Source organism: Cynara cardunculus, unplaced genomic scaffold (genome assembly GCF_001531365.2).
Source record: "Cynara cardunculus var. scolymus isolate 2C unplaced genomic scaffold, CcrdV1 Un_Scaffold_3508, whole genome shotgun sequence".
Taxonomy (NCBI): Eukaryota; Viridiplantae; Streptophyta; class Magnoliopsida; order Asterales; family Asteraceae; genus Cynara; species Cynara cardunculus.
Window position 1 is genome coordinate 51,681 of NW_020201505.1, and position 12,460 is coordinate 64,140.

Consider the following 12,460-nt stretch of genomic DNA (forward strand, 5'->3'; position numbering starts at 1 on the left):
GTACATAATTAGCTTTGCAGTTACGAAAAATTGGCAGATAATGAGCCTCTTTAAACATTATATATCTCTGCTATTTAGAGTACATGACAAACCTGGATAACTTTTGATTGAATAATATCAGCCACGTCTTTCTCTTGGTAAATCCTCTCAACATTGTTCAAAGCATTTAGGCAACTATTATACCACTCTATCTGACTTGTAATAAAGAGCATGTTAGACCAAATGAAAAATAGCAATAATTGCTAAGCTTTTACACAAGTCAAAAAATTCTTAATTTAATCCTTGAGAATTTTGAAATCATCACGTCAACACAGCCATGCAAAATGGTAAAGAAGATAAAACAAACAATTAAGGCATGGTTTGGCAACTACAAATTTGGTTTTTGTTTCTCATTTAAAAAAAGGAACTCTGAAAAAAAAGTGTTTGGTAACTGCTTTCATTTCTAACAAAGAACAAACAGTTATTAAAAAGATAAGAACACAAGGATTGTTTGCATTCTCATTTTAAAAAAGGAACTCTGAAAAAAAAGTGTTTGGTAACCGTTTTCATTTCTAACAAAGATCAAACAGTTTTTAAAAAGATAAGAGCACAAGGATTGTTTGCATAATCTTGACTTTGATGTTTTCAAACATTTGTAAACAGGTTTCAGGAAGAAAAATAACACGGGTTTGACTTTATAGGCTTAAATAAGGCTGGGTTTCAAACCTCATTACTGACAAATCTGATTTTTTATTTAGATACTTCAAATTTCTCCCCTAAATTGAATGGCCTCTTCTCAGCGTCTTCACAATTGAAGAAATATCTTCATTGTCTTCTCCATAGCCTTCTCAATTGAACAACTGTTTTTCACCGTTTTCAAGCAGTGACACAGGTAGTCATCTTCTCTAACTTCTTTAATAAATATTTTTATAGACTCTAGGCTTTCTTTGTCATAAGCTGTTGTTTCATTGATTGATCAATTGATACTACACAAAAATCTATCAGGCTTCAAGACCTGGTAAAAAATTATGGTGTTAATTAAGTGCCAATGGTTAATGCTAAGTATTTAACTCGGTCTTGAGTGAAAAGATTATCTTCATAAAGTTGCATGATTTGATCAGTCTAGGGGAACAATTAGCCAAGATAAGTTAAACTCTTACATGGCATAGGCTTTTGGCAAGCACCCTGTAGAGATCACACATTTCCCCTATAATTTTCAGTTGTAGACTTGTAGTAGATAGTATTTCGCCTGGTAAGTTAAAACTCTTACATTGTTCTTTTTGGGTGTTATGATACAATGTTTTTTAGGTGTTATGATATATTGTTAATTGATGATTATTAATTGAATGAGTTATGCATGCTGATGAAGAAAATCCCTGTGTACGTGCACTTTAATTTTTATTCTAATTAGGTAATTGACTATGCTTATGCTTGGCTTGATGGGTATAGCTGGCCTGTGACTATGCTTATGCTCGCTGGATATCTTATGCAATCTCCTTCCCTTGATTAGTAGGTTGTTTAACTCCTAATTGAAGCTTTCTGCATGATTTAGAAGTCCATGCAGACTCTTAAGGTTTCTACTTTTCTATAAGGTCTATAAACTACTGTTGACGATGCATCATGCATGCATATGATTTTTATCTCCAGAGCTTTGTTGGCATTATTTTCGTTGACGGGGAGCCATTATGGGTTTCTTAGCACTATCTGAGTATAGATCGTACAGTGATATATGATGTTCCAATTGATATTGATGAAGATACTCCAATCGAGTACATTATCCGTCAATCTCAAGTTCATTTAATGGTGGCATTACGAGATAAATAGTGAACATCTGGCAGACATTTGGTCATTCAGCAATATCAAAGTTAGAGTCTGAAGTTCAATGTTTGAGACATTTAGAATCTTTGGATGATGATGGATCTTAAATATTTTGATCATATAGATTCAAATGATGTAAGCACATTGTTCGATCATTACTGGCTTAACTTATTTTAAAAAGGGGTAATGACTATAGAAATAAATTTGAAAACCAAAAGAAAGAAAGAAATTGTGTCTCCAAACATGTTTTCAGTTCAGTCTTTCTTATAAAACAAAACAGTCTTCACCAAAAGCTATATATCAATCGAAAACAAAAATCACACATTGTTTACATTACAAAATTTCATGAACAGAAAATCAAGAGCGTGATAGGTGCCAGTTGAAGCCTGGATGCTTTAGACAACACAATATGATAGAGGAAATGCATTACGTACTAAAAAGTAATGAATTGACCACAAAAAATATACATATATAATCCCATGGGACTTGACAACCATGTTATTTAGTTCCATAGAAGTGAGAGACATAAAGGGTGGGGGACCCAAATGTTTCTATCTCTCTCCCTTGTTTGTGGGAGGGAAACAATTTCATTCATCTCTTATACATATATACAAACCATTACATAATTTGCGATATGATATGTTATTTGTTCACCTTTCTGCAGGCCTTCAGAATGAACTTTTGGTTGTGGTTATGATCCAACCAAGTTCCCTAACAATGTAAATCCTAACTAAAATCAGCACATTTAATTCGTCATTGCCAATGTTCGGGTTGTGATCGATTAACAAAGATCAAGTAATTGGCTGATAGCAACAAAAACAAAATGGAACATTATTATCAAGAGTCAAACAGGTGATCAGGATTATCCAACAACTCAACTTATAATCATAGTACTACATTTCCATATACTTACATGTTTACATCACTCTTCCCCACCACCACCTACCCCACCTAGGCCCTCACCCCAACCTCTCTCTCTCCCCCACACTTGCCGCTGTCTCATATACACCCCTTTGATTTTGTCCCACCCATGATAGAAGTTATAAACTAGTTAAATGACATTTTTTTCGATGGGCAAGAATTACAATATTTGCTCTTTGACATACATTGTCTTCAAACATTAGTTAGAAATGTAATGGTTATTAGATTATAAAATTCCTATATCAAAAGGAAATAATGTATAATTTTCCTGGAAGTAAAAGATTAAAAATTACAATATTTATAAAACATACATAAATATTTGCTTTTTTGCAATCTTATTCATGTAAAAAGTATATTTTACTTTGGAGCAAATCTTATCAGAAAATGATAAATAATAAAACAAAAACATACATGTTAGGAACCATTTTCTTATAACATCTTGATGCTATAAATTCTCAAATGCTACTTATGACAAACAATATAATACTCCTGATTCAATATTTTTGTTACTTAAATGTAGTTTAACTTTAGCTATTTGTTTGTATTTGTTCTTGTCAAAATCCTGTTTTAATGAATGAGAAAAGATATAGAAAAAAGGTGTTTGGCTCCAACATAAGTTGACAGATGATCCATACATATTTTACCTGTTCTAAAAAAACTACTATTTGACCCATTATCCAGTTGGACCTAATTCGCCCAGTTTCCATCTCTACTAAAAATGATGGCTTAACCAGATATCAATACAACTGCCACTTAAGGTCCTAACTCAAGAAGCATGCATGAAGAGAACTGGTATATCAACAAAAATGTATGCAGATATTTCATATATGTGTGTATGTGTGTTCTCACAGATGTGTGTACGCCATTGCCAGACAGACAGTTTATATCGTCACTGAGTAATTGATCTATTTACACCTTGTAAGTAGTTGATTGTCAATCAACAAGAACGAAAAAGACTAGACAATCTTTTTGCATTAACATTTTTAATCTTGGAGGGCTCAATCTGAGAACTGACCGTGTCGGTTTCTTCTGTTATTGTCCAGGAAAACTTTGCCATTGGATGCTTTTCGTACAAAGGTCTCTTGATTTTGTCCATAGCTGACCATAGAGTTGTTTCTTAGAACATTTAATGCAAAATATACATAAAGCTAGACAGTAGTATATCTGTGCTTTGAAAATATTAGAAGGATAACATAAGCTGTTACACACCAAGAGGATTTTCTGTGATACTTCCTGACCGAAGAATTTTGTCTTGTAAGCTCTTATCCTGCATGCAAGAATATATACGGTCACTTACCCGTTTCTTTGATTACAAGTTATCAAGAGTCCCCAAGAATACTTGATAGTTGAACAAATTAATTAATTTCTAACTACTGCTAGAGTAGTTAGACTAAGAAGTTCACAACTGAACTGAGAAAACAGAAAAATTATAAATATATTACACTACCACATCGTATGTGCATGTTTAGCCAATAAAATTTACAAGTAAAATAAAAATAACTTAGAATTTGAGATCATATGACAAAGGTCCAGTGAAGATATACATTTAAAGGCTACAAGGTAAATGAAAGTACCTCCTTAAGTAAATTTATTTCACTCTCTGACAATCCCCTCCTGCAAAATTTTATAGCAATATCAACAAGAATTATGCACATGATTGCACTCAAGATGGAGTCATGCATATTCAATATTACAGCATTTACCTCAAAAAAATTGCATAGTTTCAAGAAGCAAACAGCCACACCAGTCATAGGTCTTCCTAGTGGCTAAGAATAATATTATGCATATTCAGCAGTACAAAAGGTAAGAACCAATTGTGTAGGAACAAAACATTAGGTAGTGGGCCATGGCTTTTGAGATTCTCATTACCTAGACCCAAAATTAAGATGGGAAGAGAGTTATCGAATTGAAAATTCTCATCTTATTAATATGATTAGCAGTAGTTTTATGAGGCTTATGTTAAGAATCAGGTTTTCATCTTCTAGACTAATTGCCAAATTTTGATTTGAAATATTATGCAAATTAACTTATGATTAGTTAAAATTTATAGATATATAGACCTGTGCGAAAGAAAATGAGTTTGATCAAAAATAAAACAAGTTAAAATTTAATCTTACCACAAATGGATAACAACCATAATGCAGTAAGATTTTTATCATAAAAACATACTTCTAAAAGAAGGTATGCATAGTAGCAAAAGAACAACTCCATGCTTCTATAGGGCTTTCAGAAACAATCAAAAAAAAAAATTAATTTGTGTTCCTATCATTTTGTTTGGTTAATGCAGGCACCAATTTCCCTAAGGTAGACCCTGATGCACCAAGGCTTCTTGGCTTAGCAAGGGCTTGAGATAAGTCTTTGTATAATCTCTTTCCCTTTTACGTCTTGCAAAGAGGTTCTTTCTATGACTAGAGACCAGGAGCTTCCATTAACAAGGAAGTAACATTATGATTAGTTCCAAACAATGCCCTGCTAGAGTTTCACTACGTCCAACAACTTTGAATGTCTCTTTCAATACATCTTAATCTTAGAGCAACAGTGACACGTAACTACATAAGCACTACCTTATTATTGTTATAGACCTTACAGAAATAGCATGCAAAACATTGTAAAACAAATGCACAAAGTGACCGCACATAGACAGATCCTTGTCTAGCAAGAGTCAAACTAGAGGAAGCAAAAACAAATTTAAATTACACGAATAAAAATAAGAACTAGTATGAAAATAACAGAAACAATGAATTATGGAGGGGGGCAGAGTGATGTCTTCATGAGAATAGAGCATATAGCTTGATTCAAATGTACAAGTTTAGATGAAAAGTGTAGAAAGAAATATAGCAACTACCTAACCATATAGCCTCTCCAAAGTAGGGAAGAACAGATAAAGAAAATTATCGAACCAAATACGCACCTATAGCCATATTTACCTCTCCTTGCATCACGTTTAGGATTCAATATGAAAATATTATATGCATTTTCCAGGTCAAGATATTCCACCAGGCTGGTGAAGAGAACATCCATCATGTCTACATCCACTTGCCAAAGACGGTCATCCCTTCAAAGAGAATAAGTTATCAATTAGGATGGTGAAAAGTTAATCACATGTTACAAACCACTACCATGCTAACAAATCTTGTTTAATTGGTCTAATATCAAGGTGAAACAATGCTTCATTTTATCAATAAGCTATAGAAAAGAATCAGAAGAGGTTGGAAAGTAGAATTAAAAAATTGATGCAGAACAGATTTTCACACTTATGATTAACCAAGGCATTGCATTAAGAAAGTTTCAACCACTGGAACAAAAAATACCTAATAGACTATGTGTCAGCGCATAATAAATCTATAGATTGGCAAACACTGGGAAATGCATCATTACAGTTAAAGCATCGAACCATGATTCGACTACGAAAAGAGAACCTAAAAAAACTAAAGTAAACCATGTACATAACAAAGAGAACCTGAATATATTCAAAAAGACACTACATTCCTCTATACTTAACGTGAGAACCTAAATTTCAATAATATTCACCAGAATGACACAATTTAATTGAGAAATGACAATTATAAGTAGTTCTTCATTTTTTCATTAATTCATTTTTTTCTGTCAAAATGTTCACTTTCATCCAAAAATTCTAGCACTTGCCATCTTATCGGGTCAACTACAAAAGAGCTCTCAACAACGAAGACCACAAGCTTACAAAGACCAAAAAGAACATCATTGTTGGTGATGGCAAGGGAAAAAATCAATATATGAAAGCATAACAAAACAAAGAAACTACCACGATAGATCATATTTCATTTTAAACCAGTGAACGTCCCCAAAAAGGTGTTTCATGGAAGTGAACTTAGTGTCTGCATGGTACAATACCATATGTGATACACAACCATTTAGGTGAACAACCGGTCTTATTCTCTTGGCCCCTATATGCACATTCTACAAACTTGCTTCAACTAATATCTGGTTATAAAGTAAAAAAGTAGAATATTCTTTTTGTCTAATTGGACGAATATAGACACTATTTTTTACTTAACTTGGTGGTATCTGTAACTGCCTATCTTGCATGTACCAGTTTGTAGTTTGGGTGTGTAAGTGTTCATCAATGGAGAAATTGGATGCAAAGCAGTGTGGGTGCAGCAAATATCTAATTATAATATACACACAGAGATATACATGTTTAAATATAGATGTGAATATAAAAAGATAAAAGCAAAGCATTGAACCACTGTATTAATCAAGTTAGTCATTCAGAAGTAAAGGGGTAATGTGCAATATTTTCAAGGTTTATTTGAGGAATCTCATCTATAAGCACAGATAATTTCCGTTAACTTGATCTGTTGTTAATATATAATATTTGAGACACATAATATATAGAGAGGTATAAACCAAAGTAGACTTAGAATGTGGGCTGAAGAATACTGGAGAAAGAAACATGCAAACAATGTTTTTATTGCTGAGATATGAATCTTCTTCTGTGGAGTTCCACTGCCAGTGAGCAGTGCCAAGTGCCAACAAATCTTGAATCAGATCATTCTAGAGCCTCATGTTTAGTTTTCTGGTTGTCTGCATGCATGTGTTTCTCATTATCTATTACTTCACAATCAATGACACTGCCAATCTGCCACCCATCCCATCTTTTTTTTCTTTTCTTTCTTAGTAACACAAATTAAATCATTTGTTTTTATAACTAATGTCACTTGGGCATAAGTTCATATCTGTGTCTGCGTGTTCTTTGCATACACCATCCATGGTTGTTTTTGCGTATTCTCCTGGCTATAAGCATCACAGCTAGAATCAGCAGTGATCTCATGGATAAGAGCTCTAGCATCACAATATATGTACAGAAAAAGATATCAATCAACAACCCAGCCAAAATAAATCACACACAGATCCTCAGAAGTGGATCTGTATATTCTCAACTAAGATTCATAGGCCTGCTTGCATTGTATCTTCTTTCTAGCAATTAAATGAGCTATTTTGACAGTAATATCAAAGAGATACAAGGTTGAGATTACAATTTTCATAATACGCTTGAATGGAAGACAAGGGGCCTTTCCAAACGAAAATACATTGAATATAAATAGACAGTGATGTCAAATTCAGATATAGCTATAACAATTCAAATTGCTATGTATGTTTTCTTTTAATAACATGAAAAAGACATAACTTTTGGTTCAATCAGTGCATAAACCCAGCAAACACTTATCACTTCTCCCCCCACCCAAAATAAAACATAAATAGAACATAAATAAAACTTTTTCTTGTCCACTCATTCCCCTTCTCAACTTAGCAAGTTAGAAACGTTCAACCTTTTACAAGGCCCCTTGGAAACAAGAAATTTGAATTAAATAACAATAACTATCACCAACTACATAATTAGGTGATCGCATGTTCCTGTATGGTGCATCAAACCACAAAGTGGGAAGACATTGCCACATTGGTGATGACAGTTACCTGGTATGATTAACATCATCTTTACGAGAGAGGACACCAATAGCATGCTCAAAAATGGAATTGACTTTCTCACTCATCTGGATAGCATGAACAGAGAAGCTGCAGGAATATATGAGGATGTGTATTCCCAAGGACCGCAAATTAGTATATAACAAAAGGCACCATCAAATCTTACCATTGTTAACAGAAAAACAAAACCCAAAACGAGTAGAAACATTACTTGTAATTTAGGTGACTGACAACAGGAAGATGATGATGGTGATTTCTATCTGCCCCATTTTTGTAGAATGGAGCAAGAACTTCTCCTGTTTGTGGAATCCTAGTGTGTTCGAATATATGGTCAATTTTTGTGAACCAGCGCTCAAGTTCGTCAGCATGTAGCTTAAAGACTGTATCAATATCACAAGAATATATTCACGAGCACCCAACTCTATATTAGTTCAGGAACCAAAGAGTTTAGTAACCAAAGGCAGATAAACTCAAATGTTGTATACCTTGGTTTCCACTCCCTTCAAATCCTATAAAGATGAAATTCACAGGAATTGGAAGATACAAATGTTCAACTTCTAAAATCTGTAAATAATTGGCAATATTCCCTGAGATAAAGAAACAAAGGTCATGTTTTGTTCTTTCATAAAGCCAGGGTACTCCGCACTCGTATATGATATAAGATGCCAACAGAAAATCATATAAATGTTCTGTTAGATTGGATAAGAATGCAGATTAATGTAAGCAAGCAAGAAATAATATGATGCTAGTACAAGTGTACAACAGCTGATCACTTCTAAGGGATCATAAACGTTGTCAAACCCAAAACCTAGCTCTCAAAAATCCTTGTAATGAAGTACAAACAATGAGGACAATATCTCGTTTAACCAGATTATGACCCAAGCATGGTCAGAGATTGTATGGTCATAATCACACTTCAAACCTCATATTAGAATAAGGAGCCAAAAGTAATCAATATCACAATATAATTGTTATGAAGGCAGGGAAGATATTCCCTCAATGCAACTTTCTGTTTGCACCTCTGAACAATTCTAATTTTCCTAGGAACCGTTTGTCAAGAAGTCCTTACCATTACAGAGCTATGAACAACTGAATATTAAGCTATACAAAAGTTTACGCTGCAAATACCAGGCTAGCCATCAACTATTTCCACTACCCAGCCTTGTCAACCACCTTGAAAACTGGAGTACTACTATTTTGCACATCTCAAAGAGACTTTCAGGTAGATTTTTGTGAACACCAATGACGCTACAGCGATGCTCGATGTGTTAAAAGAGTGTGCTATGACACATACAGTAGGCGACGTGTAGGCAAATCAAAATTTATGTGCTTGTTAATTAAGGTTTGATAATTTAAATAATGAAAGAATTTTGAGTACTGATGGAAAATTAGTGATGTTCAAGGTGGCATAAATTACCCAAAAGAAAGCCAAGGATCTTAAGTAATGCTTGCCTTCACCTTCCTTGACGATTAGCATAGAGATATTGTCTACTTATTAGTAGTATTCTGCAGGTAAGCTTTAAAAGGCACAAATACATTGTGGTTGATGCTTCCTAGATTACGAGCACAAGCCGCAAGGTAAAGGTCCGGTGGGGCCTAGTTGTCATGGTCCGGGTTCTTCAAATTTGAATGGCTACGGTGCACAGTTGGTGGATTCAGGAATTCTAACTTGGGGATGCACTACCATAACAAATATAAAATCCAACATAATAGAATTATACAGTTCAAAATACTAATGGATAGTTTAGAAAACAATAACATCCAATTAAAAGTTCAAAACATATGTCCAAATTAAAGTTACAATTGCTATCAACGGAGTCTTCATCCTTTAAAAGTGATTTATGATATCATCACCGCTAATTATTGAAAATACATCGCTTGAGACCGATTAACTATGCTTCATGATACCATCAAAATACAAGAGAATGCCGATAAAAATGTCAGGAGAAAGAAAGAAAATGAGTACCTGCCTTGGTGTAATTATGAACATTTGATTTTTCAACAGGAGTAGTCTTCAAATCATCGAAATCTACAAGTATCAGTCTAGATGTAATTACAATATATTAAAAGAAATAACCACATAACAAATTTTCAATAAAATAAATTCCTTTACTAAGCTAGATATAGAAAAGGAATAACTAAGAGACAGAGAAAGTGCACTATAGAAGAAAAGAAAAAGATGCTTGCATACCACTTCGTATGACAGATTCACTCCAGAACTTACTCCTCTCTTTGAGATTAAACAATGAAAATACTGATGATCGCCCAGTTTTACTGTTCCCGACCGGAGATCCATATGCTTTGCCTGCTATTAACTAGTACAAAGGGAACATAATGCAATCATCAATATACAATTGTTACAATACTACATTGAAATACTGAAATACCAACACACAATTTACCAGCCTTCACTTAAGCCCAAACAACTAGAGGAACGGTGACGGATTTCAATGTGTCCAATGACAATCAAATTTAAAAAAAAGTCCAGTGTGATCATTGTCCTCGTATGACAAAATGAACTATTGTTCAGTCGATTTGGTGTTTCCTGTCTCTAGTAGCATCCTGACTAAAGTCCAGCTAAATATATAGTATCAAGTTGTGATATCATGCTTGGGGAGAAGGGGAAGATGATGAATCTATAAAATATTAATACATCATAAGAACATAAATTAATCTTCAAAGATAAATGAAATCCACACCAAGAACCCTTTGTGTACCAAATGACTGATAAAGATTTGGTTGCAAATGACGAAACTCATAAAGTACACACAAAGAGCAACGTAGCTTCAACTCAAATTTTTTTAAATTGTGAAGAGTCCAATTTGTTAATTTTTTCTACTTGTTCCAAAGAAAAAGGAAAAAAGATCCCAATGAATGTGAATGCCAATACATAATCGAGGCTAACACTTATAACTACTACATGCATCCTTAAATATTGCAAATATAATAAAGAGAACTCGAGTAGACAAACCAAGGGTGTATAACGCTTGGCATAAAATTTTGCATGTACTTGGCTCAAGCAACGGATTATTCATGTACTAGTCTTCAACAATATGGGTGTTTTTTGGTGTTCAAACTTCTAACATCCCAACACGCAACTTTAATTGACATTTCATAGCACTTTTGAAGGTCACCGTTGATACGGACATAGTTATTGATCCAACACTTCCAGCTCGAGTACTTACTAACAGGTTTTATATAATTATCAAACGTTACCAGAAGACTCCAAGAGTTCATACCAACTGCCAAGCTGAAATTCAGTCTTTTGGTTCCTCAAAACTCAAAATGTAGATCTTCCTCAGAGACTTGGTATAAACATATCACAAACAATTTTAACCCATGGAAACCCCAAAAATGGATGATCAAAACAAATGAATTTTACTTCGCATCCAATTTACGTAGCAATTAGGATAAAAGGAATAAGAAACGAATTTTGCTTTCACTTACCAGCAGCAGCAGAAGGGAAATCAGAGGGAGGGAACGGATCAAGTGATGGATGAAGAACATCGAGCCCTAAATCAAAATCTAATTACGCAATCAAAACAGATCGAAAGATTCAGTTGATATATGTATTTCCTGGTCTAAAACATGAAGTGAGTAAGGAGATCGGCAACGACAGTGCGAGGGGATGACTGACGAAGACTATACACACCTCGTCTGCTTCGTTTCGACCGTGACTACCAACAACCCCAACAAGGTTCAGGGTTAAATGGATGTCTTTTAGTAAACTACGTTTTTAGTCCCTTTGGTTTGTTAAATATTTCCACTTTGTCTTTATATTTTGTAAATCACGTTTTTATCTTTATTTGTGTGCAATTCGTTTCCATTTTGTAAATCTTTTAGTCAGGGATAATATGGACTTTTTATCCTCTTTTATTTTTCTTCTTTATAATAAATTTATACTTTCTTATAAAATGAGAGTTACAGTTATATTAAATTTTTAAGAGGTACAACTTATTAAGCATAATATGTAAGCTTTTAAAGTTGCACAACCTCCCAAGATCTTTCATATATTGAAAATCAAATCATTTTTAATTTCTAACATTTTATGTGTTTATAATTAGTTATTTAATTTACTTTATACTCATTATTTTTTTATTTTTCATGTTACACTTTTATCATATTAACATTAATAATCGTATATGAACTAACATTTGTAAAAAGAATTTGTTTCTTTTTTTACAAATTATATCATTAAATCGTCTCATCAATGTCTTCAAAATGAGCTCAATATTTAATATTTTTGGATTTAGTCGTACTATTAAATATCAAGAATGTC

At 33.5% G+C, this 12,460-nt stretch overlaps 1 protein-coding gene across 3 annotated transcripts in view; it reads right to left on the reverse strand.

Moving 5' to 3' along the window:
* LOC112503664 overlaps positions 1-11,863 on the reverse strand; it is a 30,177-nt gene extending 18,314 nt beyond the window's left edge. For 2 of the 3 annotated variants that reach the window (XM_025107657.1, XM_025107656.1), the window contains exons 1-11: positions 11,629-11,863; positions 10,373-10,496; positions 10,148-10,210; positions 8,667-8,768; positions 8,393-8,561; positions 8,173-8,271; positions 5,630-5,773; positions 4,293-4,332; positions 3,928-3,985; positions 3,734-3,816; positions 93-191 (exon numbers count right to left, since the gene is read on the reverse strand). In XM_025107657.1, the coding sequence (XP_024963425.1) occupies positions 93-191; positions 3,734-3,816; positions 3,928-3,985; positions 4,293-4,332; positions 5,630-5,773; positions 8,173-8,271; positions 8,393-8,561; positions 8,667-8,768; positions 10,148-10,210; positions 10,373-10,496; positions 11,629-11,688 (1,041 nt within the window). In that variant the 5' untranslated portion in view covers positions 11,689-11,863. Of the gene's footprint in view, positions 1-92; positions 192-3,733; positions 3,817-3,927; positions 3,986-4,292; positions 4,333-5,629; positions 5,774-8,172; positions 8,272-8,392; positions 8,562-8,666; positions 8,769-10,147; positions 10,211-10,372; positions 10,497-11,628 lie in introns of those variants that run through there. The other variant, XM_025107658.1, reaches the window with a different exon arrangement.
* Between the last annotated feature and the right edge of the window lie 597 nt (positions 11,864-12,460).